The 27,656-nt window shown below is 38.2% G+C and overlaps 1 protein-coding gene across 4 annotated transcripts in view; it reads right to left on the bottom strand.

Moving 5' to 3' along the window:
- Positions 1 to 27,656, bottom strand: part of LOC123748174 (metalloreductase STEAP4-like) — a 293,870-nt gene that overhangs the window by 256,038 nt on the left and 10,176 nt on the right. For 3 of the 4 annotated variants that reach the window (XM_069324217.1, XM_069324222.1, XM_069324228.1), the window contains exons 1-2: positions 24,546 to 24,671; positions 21,072 to 21,179 (exon numbers count right to left, since the gene is read on the bottom strand). In XM_069324217.1, coding sequence (XP_069180318.1) covers positions 21,072 to 21,153 — 82 coding nt within the window. In that variant the 5' untranslated portion in view covers positions 21,154 to 21,179; positions 24,546 to 24,671. Of the gene's footprint in view, positions 1 to 21,071; positions 21,180 to 24,545; positions 24,672 to 27,656 lie in introns of those variants that run through there. The other variant, XM_069324221.1, reaches the window with a different exon arrangement.

Raw genomic sequence — 27,656 nt, 5'->3', positions numbered from 1 at the left:
TTCCACAGCTCATAAAACAGAGGAAAGGGTCCTGAAAGATATTGTTAATAGGAACGCTATCCCTACAGACAAAAGTCAGAAGATACAATTGACGATTTCTATAAAACCAGAAAAACGGCCAACCTACTCATGAGAAACTCTCCAAACACAAAGCAGAACGCCTTAAAAGAGACCAACGTCGTCTATGCCTTCAAATGCCCACTTGGGGACTGTAAGCCTCAAGGAACTCAGTATATAGGCAAGACAACAACATCTCTTTCCAGGCAATTAACGATGCATAAGCAACAGGGCTCTATTGAGGAACATATAATCTCTTCCCACAACCAGACCATCACCAGAGAAGTCTTAACAAACAACACAGAAATCATCGATAGATACAGCAATAGCAGGCGGCTTGACATCTGTGAGGCACAACACATCAAGAAGTCAACACCAGCAATCAACAGCCAATTAATGCACGACTATATTCTACCCACTTCAAGACTCCACACCAATATAGAAGCATCAAGAAATATGGGCCAATAGGCCCTTTGCAGTTACTTCCATTCTTCCGTTTAATTTACCCAGTTTTTACGCAATGTACCGTGTTCTGTCTTGTGGTGAAAGTTTGCTCTATCTTGTGTTCAAAGTTTTGTTCACCTCATCTAAAACTGTTGTAACATATCACCCAAATGTGGGTATATAAGATGAAAGCTGTTTAAATGATAGCATAGTATAGCTCTGTTTAGTGTTTGCAGGTTATAGTTATGTGTGTGTAAACTACAGTCTCTGAAATGTAATAAGTTATTACGAAACCCGTTCAAGTGTCGCGTAAGACTAGAAATAAAAATGAATTTTGGAGAATTGATTTTTCAATTACCATTGACAGTGAAAAGAAACATAAGATATATTGAGAAAATTCGTGTTAGAATTATTAATCTTACTTTTTCGGTCATATTTAATTATATATATATATATATATATATATATATATATATATATATATATATATATATATATATATATATTGTGACGATAATCTCTTTCAAGAGAGATTGAGCCTGCTCTTCCCTATATCATTCACGTCATTCTACAAGTACAAGATGCTACATTCAAAATACGTCCACCAGTAGCACAAACGTTTTGACCAGGAAGCAAAGCGTACCTTGCACCACCCATCACGCTGGCTCACCGCCCGTCGTCAACGAGCTAATTACCCATTCTCTGCCTGCCTGCTCCTGATTGGCTGGTGTATCGCCGACAGCACACCTGCACCTGCACTCACGCCCTCTACCTGAGTCGACGTCTGGGCCAGCTCAAGCTGGCCCAGACGTCAAGGCCCGAGGCCCGATTTGCCTAATAAGCCAAGTTTTCATGAATTAATCGTTTTTCGACTACCTAACCTAACTTTTTCGGCTACCTAACCTAACCTAACCTATAAAGATAGGTTAGGTTAGGTTAGGTAGGGTTGGTTAGGTTCGGTCATATATCTACATTAATTTTGACTCCAATAAAAAAAATTGACCTCATACATAATGAAATGGGTAGCTTTATCATTTCATAAGAAAAAAATTAGAGAAAATATATTAATTCAGGAAAACTTGGCTTATTAGGCAAATCGGGCCTTGCATAGTAGGCTGAGAAGTGCGTTCTGGCTACTAGGTACGACATTATATATATATATATATATATATATATATATATATATATATATATATATATATATATATATATATATATATATATATATATATATATATATGTCGTACCTAGTAGCCAGAACGCACTTCTCAGCCTACTATGCAAGGCCCGATTTGCCTAATAAGCCACGTTTTCACGAATTAATATATTTTCTCTAATTTTTCTCTTATGAAATGATAGAGCTACCAATTTCATTATGTATGAGGTCAATTTTTTTGTATTGGAGTTAAAATTAACGTAGATATATGACCGAACCTAACCAACCCTACCTAACCTAACCAGATAGGTAAGGTTGGGTTAGGTAGCTGAAAAAGATAGGTTAGGTTAGGTTAGGTAGGTTAGGTAGTCGAAAAACAATTAATTCATGAAAACTTGGCTTATTAGGCAAATCAGGCCTTGCATAGTAGGCTGAAAAGTGCGTTCTGGCTACTAGGTACGACATTATATATATATATATATATATATATATATATATATATATATATATATATATATATATATATATATTTATATTTAAGATGAATAGGAAAACCAGGGATATACTGAACATCTTGTTTCAGATTCCTTACTTTAAAATGCATAACGTTTCGAATACTTCTCGTATTCATCATCAGATCTAAAAGAAAAAACAGAAATTACATCAAATAACTGGAAACAAAGAACTCATACTGAATATAATTGCCTATCAAAGAAAGGAAAATGCTTAAAAAAAACAAAACATTTAAGCGCACTTAAAGTGATCAATACAAATATAGCTTATTAACTGTCACATATATTAAAGCTAATTTAAAAATCCATTAAACTACAAGATGAATTTTATAACTACTAAAACAAACCATTCTATTAAACTTACGTGAAGTGATCAGAAGTGAAACTTGGTACCCAACACATAAATTCTAAACACTATAAAAAATATTTGTATAATGACTACAAATCTACAAAAAATGTATGTAAAATACAAACAGAATAAACGACAATTATAAAGTACTAACCAAAATCTTATAAAAAGCTTAAATATTAAATAAAATTAAATACCAAAAAATGTATTATATATCCTAAATAAAAGATTATATTAATGTACAATGTCAAGACTTGAAATAAGTAAGAAAGGGCAAAGACATGGTAAACTAAACAAAATTATAATAAATTAAACTACCAAAATGAACTATAAATCAAATTACAGGGCCTACTGTGCACTATACAGTGTACAATTGAACAGCTGAAAGGTTGCTATTCAACAGAGGCCGCAGCTCCTTTATATATAAGGATTCCATTACTCTCAAATCTGACTGGCCATTCATACAAGTGTCCAGAATTTTAAAATCAGATTCCAGCAGAGAATGATCAAACTCATAACAATGGTTTCTAATCTCCGAAAATGCTGGTTTAGACAATGGTAATCCAGTCCTAAAAGATAATCCCCGGTGCTCAAGTATCCTAATCTTAAAGTTCCGAACGGAACTCCCGATATATCCAGAATTACAGCTGGAACAATTATACATATATACGACATTTGAGCACAAGGGGGTAGGCACTTTATCTTTAAATTTAAAATAAGAGCCTATGGTATTTGTGTTGACAAAAATAAATCTAAAGTCTACTTGAGGATAACACTGCTGCAACAGTCTCCTCAAACGACTCCTTACAGAAAAACTAATAGTGCCATAAAATGGTAATTCAATATATTTAAGATCCCTTTCCACTGTAGTAATCCTACACGATGGGTGAAACTTCTTATTTAAGAAATTCCTTATAAAGGTATAAACCATATGCAAAGGATAACCATTATTTGAAAAAAATTCACAAGAAAATTAATTTCTTGATCAAAGTTATTCCAATTAGAACATAAAACAAAGGCCCTATTCAGTAGAGTGTTAATTGCATTTTTCTTAAAAATATCAGGAACAAAAGAATTAAAATTTAAACCTAAACCAGTAAAGGTTGGTTTCCTAAAAACATTAGTGTTGAACCCATTAAGGTTATTCACTTTTACATCAAGAAACGACAATGAATTATCAACTTCACACTCTGCAGTAAAACGTATATTACTATGTTGTGCATTAAGATACTCTCTAAATTCCTCAATATGACATTAGAAGTGCCAATCGCTGATAAAATAGGACGAATCGGTATACCTGTTTTATGAACTTTAGGTAACCCATATAAGATGCCTGGCTTAGAACCAGTTGCAAGTAATTTAGTATAATCAAAAAGAGAGTCTTTCAGACTTCTTAAAACTCTATTCAGTTTATCCTCACATTTCAAAATATACGAGAAAGGGTCTATATCAACCAACGTAAATTTAGAGGGGTCTTCTAACAACCTTTCAACCTTTTTCACGTACTCAACCTTGTCCAAAACCACTATACCCCTACCTTTATCTGGTCTAGTAATGCAAATACTCCTATCATTCTTTAAGCCATTAATACACTCCAATTTCCTTTTGTCAAAAGGAGTGAATGTAGATTTATATTTACCAAAGTCATTAAAGACTTCATGTGCTAAGGAGGAAACAGTACTGATGATATTGGTCCAACTATAATTTGTACCAGTCCTTAGGGTACAAGTTTTCAATGTGTTGCATAACCGCTCAAAACCTAAAAAATGATTAACAAATTTAGGTTTTTTACATGTCAACCCGAAGTCTAACCCCAGAGAGAGAAGTTCTTTCTCAATGGGAAACAGAATTCTCATTGAAAAATTGAAAACCACCTTATCAGGGTCCACCGAATTAAATGAAGGTATACCCAAGTTACGCAATTTCTTCCCGTGAATAAGTCTACATTTTTCAACCCTTTTATCATTGTAATTTTCATATTTACATTTTAAGGATGCAAAATCAACCCAGGAAACCAAGATCTTGAATTTCTCCAAGTTTAACCATTAACGCATAATGAATTTACTGTGAGAAATTCTCAGGATTTTGTAAAAGAACTTTCCTCTTTAAAATTTGAGTTCCCAACTATAATGGCCAGTTTCGATGTTGAATCACTTTTTACTAATATTCCTTTGTTGGAAACCATTGACATCTGTGTAAATCAATTATTTGTTGACACTAACTTAGTGTCTGGATTTTGTAGTAAAATATTCAGACGGCTGTTAGAAATAGCAGTTAAAGACTCCATCTTTATGTTTAATAATAAATATTATAAACAAATTGATGGAGTAGCAATGGGGTCTCCTTTAGGTCCTGCACTGGCTAATGCTTTTTTGAGTTTTCATGAAATAAATTGGCTTAATAATTGTCCTTCGGCCTTTAAACCAGTTTTGTACAGGAGATATGTAGATGACAATTTTTTGTTATTTAGGACCAATGTCATATTGAGGAATTTAAAGAGTATCTTTATGCACAACATAGTAATATACGTTTTACTGCAGAGTGTGAAGTTGATAATTCATTGTCGTTTCTTGATGTAAAAGTGAATAACCTTAATGGGTTCAACACTAATGTTTTTAGGAAACCAACCTTTACTGGTTTAGGTTTAAATTTTAATTCTTTTGTTCCTGATATTTTTAAGAAAAATGCAATTAACACTCTACTGAAAAGGCCTTTGTTTTATGTTCTAATTGGAATAACTTTGATCAAAAAATTAATTTTCTTGTGAAATTTTTTTCAAATAATGGTTATCCTTTGCATATGGTTTATACCTTTATAAGGAATTTCTTAAATAAGAAGCTTCACCCATCGTGTAGGATTACTACAGTGGAAAGGGATCTTAAATATATTAAATTACCATTTTATGGCACTATTAGTTTTTCTGTAAGGAGTCGTTTGAGGAGACTGTTGCAGCAGTGTTATCCTCAAGTAGACTTTAGATTTATTTTTGTCAACACAAATACCATAGGCTCTTATTTTAAATTTAAAGATAAAGTGCCTACCCCCCTTGTGCTCAAATGTCGTATATATGTATAATTGTTCCAGCTGTAATGCTGGATATATCGGGAGTTCCATTCGGAACTTTAAGATTAGGATACTTGAGCACCGGGGATTATCTTTTAGGACTGGATTACCATTGTCTAAACCAGCATTTTCGGAGATTAGAAACCATTGTTATGAGTTTGATCATTCTCTGCTGGAATCTGATTTTAAAATTCTGGACACTTGTATGAATGGCCAGTCAGATTTGAGAGTAATGGAATCCTTATATATAAAGGAGCTGCGGCCTCTGTTAAATAGCAACCTTTCAGCTGTTCAATTGTACACTGTATAGTACACAGTAGGCCCTGTAATTTGATTTATAGTTCATTTTGGTAGTTTAATTTATTATAATTTTGTTTAGTTTACCATGTCTTTGCCCTTTCTTACTTATTTCAAGTCTTGACATTGTACATTAATATAATCTTTTATTTAGGATACATAATACATTTTTTGGTATTTAATTTTATTTAATATTTAAGTTTTTTATAAGATTTTGGTTAGTACTTTATAATTGTCGTTTATTCTGTTTGCATTTTACATACATTTTTTGTAAATTTGTAGTCATTATATAAATATTTCTTATAGAGTTTAGTATCTATGTGTTAGGTATCAAGTTTCACTTCTGATCACTTCACGTAAGTTTAATAGAATGGTTTGTTTTAATAGTTATAAAATTCATCTTGTAGCTTAATGGATTTTTAAATTAGCTTTAATATATGTGACAGTTAATAAGTTTTATTTGTATTGATCACTTTAAGTGCGCTTAAGTGTTTTGTTTTTTTAAGCATTTTCCTTTCTTTGATAGGCAATTATATTCAGTATGAGTTCTTTGTTTACCAGTTATTTGAATGTGATTTTTTTTTTCTTTTAGATCTGATGATGAATACGAGAAGTATTCGAAACGTTATGCATTTTAAAGTAAAGAATCTGAAACATGATGTTCAGTATATCCCTGGTTTTCCTATTCATCTTAATATATATATATATATATATATATATATATATATATGTCGTACCCAGTAGCCAGAACGCACTTCTCAGCCTACTATGCAAGGCCCAATTTGCCTAATAAGCCAAGTTTTCATGAAGTAATTGTTTTTCGACTACCTAACCTACCTAACCTAACCTAACCTAGCTTTTTTGGCTACCTAACCTAACCTAACCTATAAAGATAGATTAGGTTAGGTTAGGTAGGGTTGGTTAGGTTCGGTCATATATCTACGTTAATTTTAACTGCAATAAAAAAAAATTGTTCTCATACATAATGAAATGGGAAGCTTTATCATTTCATAAGAAAAAAGTTATAGATAATATATTATTTCTGGAAAACTTGGCTTATTAGGCAAATCAGGCCTTGCATAGTAGGGCGAGAAGTGCATTCTGGCTACTAGGTACGACATATATATATATATATATATATATATATATATGTCGTACCTAATAGCCAGAATGCACTTCTTGGCCTACTATGCAAGGCGAGATTTGCCTAATAAGCCAAGTTTTCCAGAATTAATATATTTTTTCTAATTTTTTTCTTATGAAATGATAAAGCTACCCATTTCATTATGTATGAGGTCAATTTTTTTTTATTTGAGTTAAAATTAATGTAGATATATGACCGAACCTAACCAACCCTACCTAACCTAACCTAGCCTATCTTTATAGGTTAGGTTAGGTTAGGTAGCCGAAAAAGTTAGGTTAGGTTAGGTTAGGTAGTTGAAATACCATTAATTCATGAAAACTTAGCCTATTAGGCAAATCGGGCCTTGCATAGTAGGCAGAGAAGTGCGTTCTGGCTACTAGGTACGACATATATATATATATATATATATATATATATATATATATATAACTGAAAACTCACACCCATACTCCCAGGAGCAACGCAACTGGTATGTACAGGGACGCCTTAATCCGCTTGACCATCACGACCGGACATAAGGAAGTGATAGCCGAGGCTATTTGAACCACTTCCCCGCCGGCACTTGGATGGTAATCTTGGGCATAGCATTTTATCAAATCACTTCATTCTTTGGGGCACACGTGAGGAACACAAATGCAAACAAGCCTGAATGGTCCCCAGGACTATATACAACTGAAAACTCACACCCCAGAAGTGACTCGAACCCATACTCCCAGGAGCAACGCAACTGGTATGTACAGGGACGCCTTAATCCGCTTGACCATCACGACCGGACATAAGGAAGTGATAGCCGAGGCTATTTGAACCACTTCCCCTCCGGCACTCGGATGGTAATCTTGGGCATAGCATTTTATCAAATCACCTCATTCTTTGGGGCACACGTGAGGAACACAAATGCAAACAAGCCTGAATGGTCCCCAGGACTATATACAACTGAAAACTCACACCCCAGAAGTGACTCGAACCCATACTCCCAGGAGCAACGCAACTGGTATGTACAGGGACGCCTTAATCCGCTTGACCATCACGACCGGACATAAGGAAGTGATAGCCGAAGGTGTGAGTTTTCAGTTGTATATAGTCCTGGGGACCATTCAGGCTTGTTTGCATATATATATATATATATATATATATATATATATATATATATATATATATATATATATATATATATATATATATATATATATATGTCATACCTAGTAGCCAGAACTCATTTCATAAGAAAAAAATTAGAGAAAATATATTAATTCATGAAAACTTGGCTTATTAGGCAAATCGGGCCTTGCATAGTAGGCTGAGAAGTGCGTTCTGGCTACTAGGTACGATATATATATATATATATATATATATATATATATATATATATATATATATATATATATATATATATATATATATATATATATATATATATATATACACTAGCTGTACCCGCCACATGTTGCTGAGGCTCAGTCTAATTAAATGGGACACAAAGGAAAGAGAATGTGCACGTTTCTAATAAGTTTAATTTCACAATGCTTGTGGGTATTCAATATTTTTTGTTGTTGCATTGTCTGAGGAGATATAAAGATTGTCTGGTTTGCCGACTCTAGAACACGCAACATTTAATTGTCCATGTGAGAACCAATCCGTGTCTAGATATAAACTGCACAATTCTAAAGAGTGGCCCTGAGCTTTGTTGATGGTGATTGCAAACGCCAATCGAATTGAAATTTATAAGCTCTTAAGGTTTTGGCTGGTTGATATTTCTTAACATGATAATTGGCACGCCTATTTTCAATTGCCGTACGTGTGATGATCCCTGGCAGATCAAGTTGTGATGATAATCTCTTTCAAGAGAGATTGAGCTTGCTCTTCCCAATATCATTCACGTCATGTTACAAGATACTATATTGAAGATACGTCCACCAGTATCGCCAAACGTTTTGCCCAGGAAGCAAAGCGTACCTTGCACCACCCGACACGCCGGCTCCTCCGCCCGCCTTCAATGAGCAAACTACCCATTCTCCGCCTGCCTGCTCCTGATTGGCTGGTGTGTCGCCGACCGCACCTGCACCTGCACTCACGCCCCCCTACCTGAGTCGACGTCAGGGCCAGCTCACGCCGTATTCGTCAGAATATCTCTGTGCTCTTAGAAGTTGACATCTCTCTCTGGTAGACTAAGCCCTGGCTGTCATGTATTAAGGGAGGTGGCAGCTTTAGCCAGTATTCTCAGCACCTGATTATTATCATTGTCTTGTACTTCATTTTATTTTAGAGTAAATGTTACATTCATTAACTATTCATGTTGTTTTGTTTGTTGACTTGTTTTGAATTTTACGTAAGCCAAGGGGTTGTCTTTGTTCATATCTTGTTTTCTAGAGTAATTAAAATTTCATGGTTTATATTTTGTGTTTTGCGTGTCTTCCCATTACCTTACCACAGACAAACAGGCAAGCAGTCTCTTTTTTTTCTGTAAATGTGACCAGGCATTGCCACCTGCCATTGGAGGACTGCCGAACATCAACACTCCAACACTTTACCGTCACAAAGTAAATTATAACCTTCTGTTGGATAGTTAACCGCTTCATCTGCTTCCACAACAGTGTCGACGGACTTGTATGTGACTGCCTCGCTTTGAATGTTAGACTGAATAATATTGTTAAGGTCGTAGACGTTTTGTTCTTGGCCACAAGAATAGCTCGTTCACTCAGTCAATCGTGATTCTTATAATTGGTTTGAATATTGGGAAATACTTTTTCAATCAATTCTTCTTTTAACGTTCTAAATTGCAGAAGTTATGAGGCAATGAAATTCGTCCTGTGGTCAAATCAACCGGCCCGTTTACGTTCCCAATTTCTAGAAATTGATGTGAGAATATCTCAGCTGATGGATCGTTTTGCAGTAGCTACATAACTACACGCATATTTGTAGTTAATTTAAATATATTTATGTGGCGCCACAAAGTAGAGTATTTCAGGCAAGCATTTATTTCGTCCCCTGGTGTCGATCAAGGAATTACATGTAATGTTTTCCAGAAATCTCCTGCAAGCAATATTAATGCGTTCCCAAATGGTCTGATGTTTCTACGCAAATCTTGCAATGATCGATCAAGAGCCTCGAACGATTTTTGTGGGGCATTGTACATTTATCCCAAACAATAAGTTTGCAATTCTGCAATACTTTTCCCATGCCGGATGCATTGGAAATGTTGCACGTCGGAGTTTCACTGAAATGCATGGTCAATGGCGATTTCAAAGTCGAAGTAGCAGTTCTTCCACCTGGTAGCAATGTCGCAGCAATTCCGGACGATGCAAGAGCTAAGGTTATGCCATTTTGGGATTGAAATGCAGCCAGAATGAATCTAATTAAGAAGGTTTTACCAGTTCCTCCTGGCGCATCTAAGATCTCTCTAAGCCCGTTATTGACAGCTTTAATTATTTGATCGTTAATACCTTTTCACTCAAGCGTTAGCCTAGGAATATTTGATTAAACATACGACAACAGATCACCCGTCTTGTAGTTTTGTTCACGACGCAATTATACGTCAAACAAAGCAGCAGCAGCAGATCGATTCGATGATGGCATTTCCAATTGATTGAGAACTTTGTTCGCAATTTCTAAGCACAAGTCTTCAATCATCAACGCTTCGTTGAAGATTTTTGCCCTAAAATCCATGTTCATATTTGAATTTTCTTTGCGTATTCGACGGATAATATCTTCAGCCATGTGCGATTTATAATTATCCCATAACTATGTGTGAGATAACGGTGAGCCGGTGGTTAATTTGATTGCAAACATGGCACGAATTTGATTTTGATGTGACATGTTGGACGCGTCATTAGTGTCATCACAGTGCCGGTCGTTCTCCAATAAATTTAGAGCTTGACATGCACTACGGGAAGTGGCATGTGTTACGCCGTTGACAAATTTCAATGGATGGAAAGACGTTGGACTGGGTACATTTACCAACAGCATGCGAAGAAAGAAGCATTCATCCTGATTAGGTGTACAGTCTGCCTATCGTAGTTTATTTGAACATGCCAAGTTGTCCGTCGACTCGCTCTCCTCGTAAGCATCGTTCAAATGATTTTTTACTGGCATTCCATGTGTAATACGTTGGTACTTCCGAATACAGCATCGTTTTCGCAAACACGTCATTTTGACATAACGTGAAAAAAGCAGTTAACGCTGTAGCTGGTGGATTCATAGCTGTTTGTTGCACATTTGCAGCTGTGAAATAAACGTTTTGTCCTTTATCATGTTTTAAAACAAAATCAAAAAATACTAACGAAACATTTCAATAATTCAAACGCAGATCAATCGACACAGCTCAATTTCGCCACCAATTGCATTGAAAAACAATAAGAACAGAATAAAAAACGAAAAGAAAAACAATGAAAAAAGAAACAAATAAACTATATCCACGAAATGAACGGTATGGTAAACAACACAGCTCAATTCCAACGCAATGTCACACAAAATAATTAAATCAAAATGAAAATAAATCAAAATCTATGAAAATTCAATTTATCAATGCAATCGGAAACACTGAAATGGAATCGTAACATATTTTGTATAGCTTGTGTTGGTCTTACGTGCAACAAACGGCGCTGTTCTTAAAAAAGCATGTTTTTACCTGTCACAGGTGTGGCATCTAAATAGTAGGTATATAAAAACACGCACGTATTCGAATGGAACGTTGTGCCAAAATTTCAAAGCAATTGATGAAGAACTTTCAGAGATTAAAGCGTGTGTTGCTCCTATGTCAATCAGATGGGGATGTTTTTCAACAAAAAACATGTTTGTTCCTGTCACATGTGAGGCATGTATATAGTTGGTATATAAAAACGCTCGCCTATTCCAATGCAACGTTGTGTCAAAATTTCTAAGCAATCGGTAAAGAGGTTTCGAAGATTTCCCTCACATGAAAAACACATGAAAAAAAAGTTTTTCAAAAAAGCATGTTTTTTCCCATCACAGACGTGATATCGATATAGTATGTATGTAAAAATCCGCTCAGAAGTGAATGGAACATTGTGTGAAAATTTCAAAGCAATCGGTGAAGAACTTTCGGAGATTAGCGATTTTGAACAAACGAACATTTCCATTTTTATTTATATAGATGTCGTATCTAGTAGCCAGAACATACTTCTCGGTCTTCTATGCAAGGCCCGTTTTGCCTAATAGGCGGATAGATTTTCTTTATTTTCAACAAAATGTTTTCAATAAGTTTATTTGAATTATTATTATTATATTATATTAGGAACATAAATGATTGACTTAGTTGTGTTAGTTTAGGTTAGGTTAAGATAGGTTGGGTTAGGTTAGGTTAGGTAGGGTTGGTTAGCTTCGGTCATATATCTACGTTAGTTTTCACTCAAATTTTACAAAAAATTAGCTCATACATAATAGTCTTTCTTGTAAACATATGTTGTTGAATATGACCGAAAAGGTAAAATTAATAATTCTAACACGAATTTTCTCAATATTTATTATGTTTTTCTTCACTGTCGATGGTAATTGAAATATCAATTCTCCAAAATTAATTTTTTATTATTTCCAAGGTTAGGAAATGCCAAAACGAGTATACCTGGTTGATACCTGGTTGATGGGGTTCTGGGAGTTCTACTCCCAAGCCCGGCCCGAGGCCAGGCTCGACTTGTGAGAGTTTGGTCCACCAGGCTGTTGCTTGGAGCGGCCCGCAGGCCCACATACCCACCACAGCCCGGTTGGTCCGGCACTCCTTGGAGGAATAAATCTAGTTTCCTCTTGAAATTGTCCACGGTTGTTCCGGCAATATTTCTTATGCTTGCTGGGAGGACGTTGAACAACCGCGGACCTCTGATGTTTATACAGTGTTCTCTGATTGTGCCTATGGCACCTCAGCTCTTCATTGGTTCTATTCTACATTTTCTTCCATGTCGTTCACTCCAGTACGTTGTTATTTTACTGTGTAGATTTGGTACTTGGCCCTCCAGTATCTTCCAGGTGTATATTATTTGATATCTCTCTCGTCTTCTTTCTAGTGAGTACATTTGGAGGGCTTTGAGACGATCCCAATAATTTAGGTGCTTTATTGCATCTATGCGTGCCGTATATGTTCTCTGTATTCCCTCTATTTCAGCAATCTCTCCTGCTCTGAAGGGGGAAGTGAGTACTGAGCAGTACTCAAGACGGGACAACACAAGTGACTTGAAGAGTACAACCATTGTGATGGGATCCCTGGATTTGAAAGTTCTCGTAATCCATCCTATCATTTTTCTGGCTGTCGCAATATTTGCTTGGTTATGCTCCTTAAACGTTAGGTCGTCAGACATTATTATTCCCAAATCCTTTACATGCTGTTTTCCTACTATGGGTACATTTGATTGTGTTTTGTACTCTGTATTATGTTTAAGGTCCTCATTTTTACCGTACCTGAGTACCTGGAATTTATCACTGTTAAACATCATGTTATTTTCTGATGCCCAGTCGAAAACTTTGTTAATATCAGCTTGAAGTTTTTCAATGTCCTCAGCCGAGGTAATTTTCATACTGATTTTTGTGTCATCTGCAAAGGATGATACGAAGCTGTGACTTGTATTTTTGTCTATATCTGATATGAGAATAAGGAAAAGCAGCGGTGCAAGGACTGTACCCTGAGGTACAGAGCTTTTCACTGCACTTGGACTAGATTTTATATGGTTGACAGTTACTCGCTGAGTCCTGTTTGACAGAAAACTGAGTATCCAGCGTCCTACTTTACCGGTTATTCCCATTGACTTCATTTTGTGTGCTATCACGCCATGGTCACATTTATCGAAAGCCTTTGCGAAGTCCGTGTATATCACATCAGCATTCTGTTTCTCTTCTAATGCCTCAGTGACTTTGTCGTAGTGCTCAAGTAGCTGTGAGAGGCACGATCTATGAATTAATTATCTTCAAAATTAATTCATACTAGTTTTGGGTGTGGTGATATATAGACAGGCCCAGTTGATATCTCCCAGATATTAACTGGGCCTGCTGACGTTCCGCTGGCTGACGAAGCTGATGCCGTGACTGGAATCGTAGCTGGCTGGGGCCTCACCAGAGAGGCAGGATCCCCATCCCCAGTTCTTCTCCAGGTCAATCTGCCGTTTCTGAGGCTTGAGGCAAACGACGCTATGAAGGAATCATTACAATCTCGTCGAAAATGCTCTGTACTCTCCATAGCTTTGCTATATGTCTGTATAGCAAAGGACTGTGTGTATAGCAAAGGACTATACAGACAGTGTTCTGTCTTTATACCAAACGACGTTTTATGTTCACAGAGGTGACGTAAGGAGGCGATTGCGCTAAGGAGGGCAGTTTACCTTGGGCTGTCCTGAACTCTTGACTTGGTCCTGTGAAAGGACAAAGTGGCCGCTGTCGGTAGTAGCAGTGTGTTAGCTGCTGGATTTATGCAGTGTTGTATGGACTGACGTATCCGGGATTTTTAGCCATGAAGGGTTACGAGATGACAGTTGTCTGTCGGTTGAGAAGTGCTGCTAGTGTGTTGCTAGAGACTTCTGCTAGGGTGTTAGCTACCCCTGTATGTGATTATTTGAGAACCCTGTCAGAGTGTTGCTGATATGTTTCTACTAGTATGTTTCTGGAGAGCGGATGTGGGGTATTGGGACATTATGACGGTACGGTGTTTGGACTTGGCGTTGTTGAGGAAGATGAACTCGCCAATGATTACCATTGAGTGTAGATGACGTGTACCTGGATGTAGTAGACTTGCCGGGATTTGATGAACACTGCTGATCTATTGAGTGTCCTGAGTGAAAGTGACACAGTGGAAATATGTGTAGTAATACTTAGAGATATATTATATATATATTGGTGAAGGTGATAATATATTGGTGTACGTGTAATTACATAGTGTTTATCCCCCCCTCCCCCGTATCCCTTGCACTGTTACTTGCTACCCTCAATTCTTGAAAACGTACCATCGACTTGGGGGTAGGATAAAGAAGAAGAGGTTGTAAGACACGTTCACAGAAAAGAACCCAGTTACTGCCCCTATCTGGCCATAACATGCCACCATAACCCCACCCGGCTTTCTCATGCCTCATGAACCATACCCGGCCCTCTTGTCTTTCTGAACTTCACCTGGCACTTTCGTGTCTCGTGAACCCCACCCGGTCCTATCATGCCTCCAGAACCCCCACCTGGCTCTCGTTCCTCCTGAATCTCATCCAGCCCTCTCATGCTTCCTGAACCCTATTCAGCTCTCTCGTGATTACTGAACCCCACCCGGCCTTCTCGTGCTTCCTGAACCCCAGCCGACTCACTCATGCCTCCGGAACCCCACCTGGCCCTCACGTGCCTCCACAATCCTATCAGACCCTCTCGTGCTCTCTGAACCCCACCCGGCACTCACAGATCTCCTGAACCTCACCCAATCCTCTCTTATCTCCTGAACCCCACCCGGTCCTCTAGAGCATCCTGAACCCCTCCCAGCCCTCTCATGCCTCCTGAACCCCACGCAGCTCTGTCATGCCTCCTGAACCCTACCAGGGCTTCTCGCACTTCCTGAATCTCACCCAGCCCTCTCATGCTGCCTGGAACCCCACTTAGCCCTCTCGTGCATCCCGATCCGCACCCATCCCTCTTATGCCTCCTGAACCCCACCTGACCCTTTCATGTCTCTTGAACCACATCCGACCGTTTCGTGCCTCCTGAACCCCGCCCAGCCTTCTTGTGCCTCCTTAACCCCACCAGGCACTCTTGTGCCTCCTTAACCCCACCAGGCACTCTCGTGCCTCTTTAACCCCACCAGGCACTCTCGTGCCTCCTTAACCCCCCAAGCCCTCTTGATCCTACTGAACCCAACCCTCCCCTCCCGTGACTCAGAACCCCCACCCAGCCTTATCATGCCTTTTGAACCCCACCCGACCTCGCGCCTCTTGAATCCCACCCGGCCGTATCCTACCTCCTAAACACCACCCGGCCCTATCGTGCTTACTGAACCCAACCTGCCCCTCTCGTTCCTCCTGATCCGTACCTGGCCCTCTCGTGCCTCCTGAACCCCTGCCCGGCCTTCGCGTGCCTCTTAAACCTCACCCGGCCCATGCTCTCATGCCTCCTAAACCTCCCTAAGCCTCCTGCTCTACATCCAACCATCTCGTGACACCTGAACCCCACCTGGCCCTCTCATATCTGATAAACCCTACCCGGCCCTCCCATTCCTCCTGAATCCCACCTTGTCTTCTCGTGCATCCTGAACACCACCTAGCCCTCTCATGCCTTAAGCCCACCCAGCCGTCTCATGCCAGTCCATGTAAATGTTGACTTACAGAAAGAGCTAAGTGTGAATGTGTTGCCTCAAACTGCACCTTGGCCTTGTGAGGCCAAGTCCACTGTACCACTGCCACGCGAGGTCAAACCTTACATGGCACCAGCATCACGCGACAATGGCTAGGCCCTCCTCTAACCACATTTGTAGTGACAAAAACTATTGTGGGATATTCCCAAGTCAAACATAATAAATCTAATGTAAAACAATAAAATGCTGTTCATTTGCATAGTTCAGCCAACGACCGCCATTAATACATGTCTAGGACGGACCACATATGGAGGACCGAGTCCGATGCTGGAGCATTAGATCTCACGCTACACAACAGCTGAGGCTGTATAATTTATAACTAACCCATAGTACTGTAATTTAACCCATTAATTTACCAATTTAACAGTTTAATTACAGTAAGATTAAAATATGAAACCCCCTCTAAATGTGTGAAGGGCAGTGTACTGGTGATAATAAATAATAAAATTACAGTCCGCTCATAAGTAATAAATACAATTAAAAACAATGTCTTGAAATATTAATCAAATCAATAACTGGTAGATTTCCCCAAATATATCTTAGTCCTTCGAACTGGATGGTGTAGGAACTAGATCATCCATAGATGAACCAGAAATGCTATACTAGTTTATCAAATTCAGAAATTATTGGTTCTTAAATCGTATTATATGATTCTTTGAACCTAGATGGATTCTTAATGATCCTTTAATTCATGATCATTGTTGGGCCATCAAATTAAATAAACCAGTGGAATAAATCAAATAATAAATAAAATATATCGCGAGTCACAGGCTGGTCAGTAGCCTAGCCTCTTTGAGGCTCCATGAAATTTAACACGAAATATGTGGTGTTTTATATCCGCAGTGTTACCACGTAAATTAAATACATGACGCAATCAGTTTTTGCACTAATTACATTTACGACACTTTCAGGCCTTGCACTAATTATGCTCATGACACTTACAGACCTTGCACAAATTATGATCATGACACTTTTAACTCTTGAACTAATTATTACTATAGCACTTTAAATCCTTGCACTAATTATATTCATAACACTTTCAGTCTCTGTACTAATTATGCTCATAACACTTTCTGTCTCTGCACTAACTATACACATGACAATTTCAGTCCATGAACTAATTATGCTCATGATACTTTCAGTCCTTGCACTAGCTATGCTCTTTACAATTTCAGTTGTTGCACTAATTTTCCTGATGACACTTTCAGTCCTTGTACTAATTATGCATATGACACTTTTAGCCCTTGCACTAATTATGTGTATGATATTTTCAGTACTTGCACTAATTATCCTCATGACACTTGCAGTCATTGGACTCATGGTGCTCGTGAAATTTTCAGTTCATGCAGTAATTGTGGTCATGAAACTTTCAGTTCTTGCACTAATTATTCTGATGCTACTTTTAGATTCTTCACTAATTATGCTGATGACACTTTCAGTCCTTGCACTAATTATGCTCATGACACTTTCAGTCCTTGGAATTAGAAAAGGAATCAGTCATGGAGCTCTTGAGACGGCTACGCCTTCAAGAGGTTGAAAGAGATTTGTTAGAAATGTACGAGGCAACTCCTATTTTTTTTCCACCCAGTCCCATTCATAAATATATGTCTAACCACCGCTTGAAATAATGCGGGATCCTACTTATATTATGTTACGCGGTAACTGGTTCATAAATCAACAACCCTGTTACTGAACCAGTTTTACCAAGGTCCTGCAGTAAATATCAGTACTGTTGAATTTGGACAAACTGGAAGCTTTTGTACTGATGTTGCAAAGAAATCTTAACCTAACCTAACGTTCCTAGGCTTAATACACACTATCTGAGGCCTAATATCATACATTAATGTGATTTACAAGGCTAAGAAATATTTAAGTTTATTTTTTTTTTTGAGGGGGGGGCTCTATAGAGTTATTAGTACATAATTCTACAATCTAATTGTCCATTATGTGAATGTATGTACGATGGTCCACATAGTTACAAAAGTACTACCTAAACCGGAGGATAGGTTGTGATCTTATATAAACTGGTGATTTCAGACCAGGTTTTTTTCACCCCTCCTCACGGCATAGTATTAATTAACTGATAAGCCTGAGAGCCACTAACACTAGTGGCCTCGATGTGCACTGGTAATCGGCGGCTTGTTGAAGGTCCCCCCCCCCCCCGCCCAATTACCTTCATGATCATTTCCAGCTGCACTTTAAAAGTTAACAGTTTTGTTTTCATATATGGCTTCGGCGGGTAGGCGGTTCTATGGGTTAATAGAAAAGGCATCTACTATCATTCCTACATTATGACTTGTTGAGCTTGAAACCGTTTCTCCTTGTTTGGGTTACATCTGACATTTTTAAGAAATTTTCCGGATTAATGTTCTCCAAATTGTTCAGTATTTTGAAAGTTTCAATTAGGTCCGCCCTGTCGTGACGGATCAGTCATCTACCTGCCTGGTTTGTTGAGGCCCTGTGGCCCTCGATCGTTCCTGATACGTGAGTTGACTTAGCTCTGGAATGATTTGTGTTGCCCGGTGCTGCACTTTTTCCAGAGCAGCTATATCCTTCTGGAGATGAGGTCTCCATGCTTAGTTACAGCAATCCAAAGAGATTTATACATTTATTTATTCATTTTAACATTACAGATTTATACAGCGGATTCAAAACCTTCTTTTCCTTAAAATCAAATGTACGCTTGATTATTCGAAGTGTTTGGTTACTTTGGTTTGACTGCTGCTCCTATCTGCTGTGCAACTTTCATTGGGTGGTGGATTTTGTGTCCAATGTCCACTTCGTCATCAAATCTTCTTTAAATTAATATAATTGTAATAATTTGAAAGTTGTGGCATGGGTTGTTATGTCCTACTTGCAGGGTCTTGCATTTGTCAATATTAAAAAAGCATTTGCCAGTCATCTGATCATTTGTGGAGTTCATGCATTTTAAAATAATAATAATAATAATTTATTTACCCAAATGTACATTCATATGAAACATGAACTGAGGATGATACATAGGTAAGACAATTACATTCCAAAAAGCCACTAATATGCAGTGAGCGTTTCGAGCATAACTTAGGATAAAAGAAGTAGGTTGATTAAAGGTTCGACAAAGTAGAGACTTAACAAGAAACATGCTAACCTAAAAATAGTTCAAGACATTTTGTAAATTATATAGAGTTTAGGGATGGCACAGCAGTAAAAGAAAAGGGATAAAATGAACAGGTGTTTTTATAGAACACTTAATATTACAGGAAATATGGGAACATAACTGAATTGTTTAATGTTTTGAAAATAATTTACAATTTAACAAGAAACATGTATAAACAACAGCTGCTTTAACAGTACACACAAATGTAAAACAAAATCAAAGTAGGTGAGAATATGAAAAACATACAATGCTTTATGGCATGTAGGATCAGCAGTACTGTATTTAGTAACAACACATATAAGGTAATTATTAAGCACATGATGAGTCACAATAACACTCAATTTCAAGATCGTGTATTGAGATAATGAAATACATCTCTAAAAGGCCATCTAATACATCTCTAAGCTACTCTATATCTCTAAAAGATAGAGTAGCTTAAGCTATTTCTTCCCTCGTCTATTTAATGTTCTTTGTGATATTTGTGGATTTGTGAGCTCAAGTGGCTCACAAATAACACAAATATTAATAATATTTTCAGCCACAATAACGTGGATGAAGATAGGATGTTAATGTTCACAATAACAGCATAACACATGTTGACATGTAGGACGAGAAAAAACAATGAGAAAATTGGCAACATAAAGTTAATAAGATAGTTCTTAGTTTCTCTTTAAGCTGGTCGAGAGAAGTACACATTTTTCATCTCGTTAGGAAGATCATTCCATAGTTTACGACCCGTGATTTGCAGAGCGACTTTGCGCTGGTTAAGTCGCACACTTCGGATATCAAAAATACATCGTGTGATGCCTATGGGTTATGTTACAGCCTTAAAGGAAGTGTTTAAGGTCAGATTAGCACTTGCGAGATGTGCAGTGACATGTTGCTTAACACATTTAAAGATTTCAGTAAGGGAGCTGAGTGCTGTCGGGGTCTAGCGTATGTAATGGCTCTGATTGCGGATTTATGTTGAGTAATTAGTGATCAGAGGTAATTTTAGGTTGTAGATCCCAGGCACAGATACCATAGGTTAGATATGGCTAAATAAGCAAGTGTTATCAAGGAAGCACGAGGTACATGGTATCTGATCATGGAGCGAATGCCTACTGTTTCAGATACTTTCATTGTTTCATTTTGTATAACAATGTTAGTTCAGCTTGTTGTCAATGTGAACCCCAAGAAATTTACTTTCCATTTTGAACATAATTTGGGAATTGTTAATAATTAGGTTAATTTGATTTAAGGACTTGTTACCAAACAATATGTAAAATGTTTTGTCATTGTTAAGGCTAAGTTTGTTAGCAGTCAGCCACTGGTGGACTTTGTTTAACTCAGTATTTACAGAGGCATTTAGAATAAGTTTGCTAGTATTAGAGAAAATAACAGTTATGTCATCAAAAAATAGAATTAGCTTGAAGTATTGAGTGGCATTAGGAGAACATTGATATAAATGAGAAAGAGAAGTGGACTTATTATAATGTACTTTGCGCACACTCAGGTCAGGTCGTAGTGAAATTCTTTGAAGATCTGGTAAATTAATAGATATTCATAAACTGACCTACAGTTAAGAACAGTGAGACTCAATAACATTTGAGCTCACCTGGATGGAGCTGGAGTGTGACTTCGCTCAGGTCTAGAGAGGGTGGAGAAGGAATGAGCACTCGAGGGCCTGTTACGTCCATGACACTACTGCCAAACTGTGATGATTCTGCGCACAAAAATCATTAAAATCATTAATATATATATCATTACTGGGTGAGTCTGTTGTTACAGAACCTGTCAATAAACTTTTGTTGGGGTTTAGATAAAAACAAAATTGTAATAAATGTTTCATGAATCTTCTGACTGGTCTCCTCAGCTCTTTACAACAAAGTATTTTTAGTGGTGGCAATCTTCAGTTCAGTCGCTCCTGTCTTAACACAGGTGTCTCACAGCACGGTTCACTGGTTAAAATATGGTTAAAGTAAACAAACACATGAAAAGGTATAACAAATGGGTTAATAATATGGTGGTAATTTTATCAATGTACAATAGAACAAGTAACTATGGTTATTAATTGAAGAAGATACTAAACAGGAAAGATATGGGAAGATACTGGTTTGGAAACAGATTTGTTGATTTATGGAACAAATTACCTGGTAACATAATAGCTGTGGGACTGATGGATTGTTTCAAGTGTAGGTTAGAGACATGTATGAATAAGTTAAGAGGGATATAAATAGGAGCTGCCTCACATGGGTAACAACCCGTTCTCGCACTTTCGTACAGTCAATATCGACTTATTAAATAAGTGCATATGTGACATACTAATTTATTGTGAATATTTTAGTTTACCTTGAAAAGCTTCATAGAAAACACCGACCTTACCTAACCTTCTTAGTATGTTAAGATAAGCATCTTATTGCTTCTTAATTACAATTATTACTTAACCTATTATAGGTATAGGTTAAGTAATAATTGTAATCACGAAGCAATAAGATGCTTATTTTAACATACTAAGAAGGTTAGGTAAGGTCGGTGTTTTCTATGAAGATTTTCAAGGTAAACTAAAATATTCACAATAAATTAGTATGTCATATGCACTTATTTAATAAGTCAATATTGACTGTACGAAACTGCGAGAACGAGTTGTGGGTAAATAGATCTTCTTCAACGTATTTTTAATCTAGCAGTTTGTGTGTGGCTTAGTTTTGATCTTCTTCTTGGCTGTACACTTAAATTTTCCCTGAAGTATATTGGTACTCCCGCGCCTCGTCTTGTCTTTCTGAGTTATGTGATTTGCATCCGTAAATAATGTATTCAGCAATTTATATATCTTCAACTAATATTTTGGACTCATCCATACTTATGTGAGTGTATTAATATCCAGCATGTCTTTACATACAAGATAAAATATATATTAATTGTTAAGTTGTTGCCTGTTGTTTTCACCCAAACATTTTTAATTTACTGCTCCACTCTCTTATTTCCAGCACACACTTATTGTCTACTCTCCCGGAACACGTTCCCATGCCCCAGTATTTCAACAGTTCACACAAAGACAAACTCACCAATTGAAGATTCCAATGAAGAGGAAAAAGCAATAGCGCGAAATAAGTGTTCCTCACACTAGAAATTGAAGGGACGACGACGTTTCGGTCCGTCCTGGACCATTCTCACAATCGACTTGAGAATGGTCCAGGACGGACCGAAACGTCGTCGTCCCTTCAATGTCTAGTGTGTGGTCTGGTCAACATACTTCAGCCACGTTATTGTGACTCATCGCCTGCAAGTGTTCCTCAGCCCGAGCAAACAATCTTTCAGTGGAAGTGCCTCAAGTAATCCATCAATAATATTGCACTGACTTTGCAAATGTTGATATAGTCGGTAATAAACTCAAATTGTCCTAAATAATTAATCGGTGTCAACTCCTCTTCTTGGAAGAATGCCACATGTTATCGAGATCCCGCTCATGATAGTAAATAACTCAATTGCCGCTTTAAACCTCTTTATTACTGTCTCACTCCTAACTCTTCCTTCTTTATTTCCTTCTGCACTAATGCAAATAACATTTTGTTTCCATTACCAATTTAAATGGTGTCCATATTGATAATGATATCCCCATTTCTTGCTTTTATAAAGCAAACCCGCACTCTATTTTTCCCATCTAAAGCACAATGTAACAAGTTTTGGGACGGGATTCAGGAATGAACCTCGAGTAAAAATCCAGATTTGGAGCTTCTATGACAGTTTTTTGTTGACTTCAACCTCGTTCTGGCAGCTCCTGCGTAGGCGCTGGAACAAAACGCCATTGGCGTTTGCTCTTCCCATGAACAATTTCAGGATTGGTGAATGGGGGGGGGGGGAGCTGCTGCATGGGTAACAGCTACTCCTCCAAATCGACCTATCCCTGGCTTTGTGCCCTGGAGAGGACATTTCTGCCTCGACAACCAGAGCGCAACTCCAAAGTCTCCCAAGACTGTAGTATGCCTACTACTACTCTGTCCAAAAATCTCACCAAGGCAATAAGCAACAAAAATTAGATTACTAAGTTTTTATTTTAATTTCATTACTTACCTTCACAACTCACCTTCCGATACCTACGTGTACAATAGTTCTTGCTAGCACTAAGCAGATGAATATTTAGCGAAGGAGTTCCAACAAATCCACCTAATGTGGCCGGCGACTGTGACCAACGGGAACAAATTCAAGTATCTGTTTCTAATAAAAAACTTTTCTTCTGTTACGTTTTCAGTGCTGTTGTTAAATCCTTCACGTGAAGTCTAGCGTAATATGGACATGGCACCGTGATACTCAACAGCATTACTGTGTTCTGTTCATAGGCATGTATGTATCATTGAGTGTGAGTGTCGCAACAGTCAGAATGTATGAGGTCAACCTTAATACTCGCAAAAATCAAGATTAGCCCCAAAAAACACTGTCTCCAGTTATCATTATTTATTTTACAGAATCTGCCAAACAACATGACTCTAAATCTAGTCTCAGCAGTCTCTGCCATACAGCACAAGAAGGGTTTTACAGCTATCTATTAAGATAGCTCATTTCCACCAGTGTCATTAGTAACAGAGACGACTACCCTGAATATACTTTTGCTCAATTCTCAATCAAATCCCTTAAATCTTTCATATATATTGGAGCTGTTTACATGTTTCAAATTACTAATATAACTGAATTCTCAGATTATCTGAGGAATCTAACTATAAACAACAAACTCAAATAAAGCCAAATAGTTTAGGAGGTGACTTCCCTGGCCTTCATATATTCCTCAATTCGATTGCTTCCTCAACTGTGTAAACATCTCTATGCTAATATAAACAATCACCAAGCCCACACAAATCACCCAATCATCTGCTTAAACCTTGGACCACATAAGAACTAACATAATAGCCGCCCACCCCCACTTGCCTCTAATATAGTCAGACAGAACAACCAACCACTACCATAACTTCATCATAGCAAACATGGACATAACAATGTTCGACAAGTAATCATAACTTTTCCCATGACCATGTAATTATAACGTTTCTCTTCCATAATACCGAGGTCCATCTGTATGGCATACACGCCGTATTACCTGTGTTAAGAGCAGAGTCAGGTCCCACAGTGTCAGCTTGCTCCACCACTCACTCCTGTACTACTGACAAACGTCCCACAGTGTCAGCTTGCTCCACCACTCACTCCTGAACTACTGACAAGAGTCCCACAGTGTCAGCTTGCTCCACCACTCACTCCTGAACTACTGACAAGAGTCCCACAATGTCAGCTTGCTCCACCACTCACTCCTGAACTACTGACAAGAGTCCCACAGTGTCAGCTTGCTCCACCACTCACTCCTGAACTACTGACAAGAGTCCCACAGTGTCAGCTTGCTCCACCACTCACTCCTGAACTACTGACAAGAGTCCCACAGTGTCAGCTTGCTTCACCACTCACTCCTGAACTACTTACAAGAGTCCCACAGTGTCAGCTTGCTCCACCACTCACTCCTGTACTACTGACAAGAGTCCCACAGTGTCAGCTTGCTTCACCACTCACTCCTGAACTACTGACAAGAGTCCCACAGTGTCAGCTTGCTCCACCACTCACTCCTGAACTACTGACAAGAGTCCCACAGTGTCAGCTTGCTCCACCACTCACTCCTGAACTACTGACGAGAGTCCCAAAGTGTAATCTTGCTCTATCACATGCTATTGCTGACAAGGACAAATTAAGTTATGCAATCATGAAACAAAAATGTATTAATAGATTGTTTCCCAACAATGTTGGGATTATCAGGAAGTGTCTATGGGCAATATAGAGGCAAGTGAACCGGGCAATGTTTACCCGCAATGTTCATGATGATGTGACACATTGTATGCCTCTACCCTTCAATGTAAATGAAGATATGCCATAATGTATGCCTCTTCCCTCAATTTTCATGATGATGTCACTATATGTGCTTTAACCCACAATGTTCTTGATAATGTGACATAATGCATGCATCCACCCACAAAGTTCATGAAAATATGATATAATGTGTGACCCCACCGACAATATTTATGATGAAGTGACATAGTATAACCATCCACCAAAAATCTTCATGATGATGTTACATAATGTAGGTCTCCATCCAAAATGTTCATGATGATGTGATATAAAGTATGCCCTTACCCTCAATGTTCACGATGATTTGACATAATGTATGCCTCCACCCACGGTGCATATGATGATACCTGGTTGATACCTGGTTGATGGGGTTCTGGGAGTTCTTCTACTCCCCAAGCCCGGCCCGAGGCCAGGCTCGACTTGTGAGAGTTTGGTCCACCAGGCTGTTGCTTGGAGCGGCCCGCAGGCCCACATACCCACCACAGCCCGGTTGGTCCGGCACTCCTTGGAGGAATAAATCTAGTTTCCTCTTGAAAATGTCCACGGTTGTTCCGGCAATATTTCTTATGCTTGCTGGGAGGACGTTGAACAACCGCGGACCTCTGATGTTTATACAGTGTTCTCTGATTGTGCCTATGGCACCTCTGCTCTTCATTGGTTCTATTCTACATTTTCTTCCATGTCGTTCACTCCAGTACGCTGTTATTTTACTGTGTAGATTTGGTACTTGGCCCTCCAGTATCTTCCAGGTGTATATTATTTGATATCTCTCTCGTCTTCTTTCTAGTGAGTACATTTGGAGGGCTTTGAGACGATCCCAATAATTTAGGTGCTTTATTGCGTCTATGCGTGCTGTATATGTTCTCTGTATTCCCTCTATTTCAGCAATCTCTCCTGCTTTGAAGGGGGAAGTGAGTACTGAGCAGTACTCAAGACGGGACAACACAAGTGCCTTGAAGAGTACAACCATTGTGATGGGATCCCTGGATTTGAAAGTTCTCGTAATCCATCCTATCATTTTTCTGGCTGTCGCAATATTTGCTTGGTTATGCTCCTTAAACGTTAGGTCGTCCGACATTATTATTCCCAAATCCTTTACATGCTGTTTTCCTACTATGGGTACATTTGATTGTGTTTTGTACTCTGTATTATGTTTAAGGTCCTCATTTTTACCGTACCTGAGTACCTGGAATTTATCACTGTTAAACATCATGTTATTTTCTGATGCCCAGTCGAAAACTTTATTAATATCAGCTTGAAGTTTTTCAATGTCCTCAGCCGAGGTAATTTTCATACTGATTTTTGTGTCATCTGCAAAGGATGATACGGAGCTGTGACTTGTATTTTTGTCTATATCTGATATGAGAATAAGGAAAAGCAGTGGTGCAAGGACTGTACCCTGAGGTACAGAGCTTTTCACTGCACTTGGACTAGATTTTATATGGTTGACAGTTACTCGCTGAGTCCTGTTTGACAGAAAACTGAGTATCCAGCGTCCTACTTTACCGGTTATTCCCATTGACTTCATTTTGTGTGCTATCACGCCATGGTCACATTTATCGAAGGCCTTTGCGAAGTCCGTGTATATCACATCAGCATTCTGTTTCTCTTCTAATGCCTCAGTGACTTTGTCGTAGTGCTCAAGTAGCTGTGAGAGGCACGATCTTCCCGCTCGAAATCCATGTTGGCCTGGGTTATGAAGGTCATTGGTCTCCATGAAATTGGTGACCTGACTCCTAATCACTCTCTCAAATACTTTTATGATGTGCGATGTTAGTGCAACTGGTCTATAATTTTTTGCCAATGCTTTGCTCCCTCCCTTGTGTAGAGGGGCTATGTCTGCTACTTTAAGTGCATCTGGTATCTCCCCCGTGTCCAAGCTCTTCCTCCACACTATACTGAGTGCCTGTGCTACCGGCACTTTGCATTTCTTTATAAATATTGAATTCCATGAGTCTGGACCTGGGGCCGAGTGCATGGGCATGTTTTCAATTTCTTTTTCAAAATTTAGTGCGCTCGTGTTTATATCAGTTATATTTACCGGGGTTTGAATATCCCGCATAAAGAAAATGTCTGGATCTTCCACCTTCATGTTGTTTATTGGAGTGCTAAACATGTCCTCATACTGCTTTTTTAGGATTTCACTAATTTCTTTGTCATCCTCCGTGTATGAACCTTCACTTGTACGAATAGGTCCAATACTGGCAGTGGTTTCTGCTTTTGATTTCGCATATGAGAAGAAATATTTTGGATTTTTCTTTATGTCCTGAATTGCTTTCTGTTCTAACTGCCTTTCTTCAGTTTCATATGAGTGTTTCAA

Source organism: Procambarus clarkii, chromosome 2 (genome assembly GCF_040958095.1).
Source record: "Procambarus clarkii isolate CNS0578487 chromosome 2, FALCON_Pclarkii_2.0, whole genome shotgun sequence".
In the NCBI taxonomy this organism is placed as follows: Eukaryota; Metazoa; Arthropoda; class Malacostraca; order Decapoda; family Cambaridae; genus Procambarus; species Procambarus clarkii.
The sequence above is the reverse complement of the archived record's forward strand: the minus strand, read 5'-3'. Positions and strand labels throughout refer to the sequence as shown.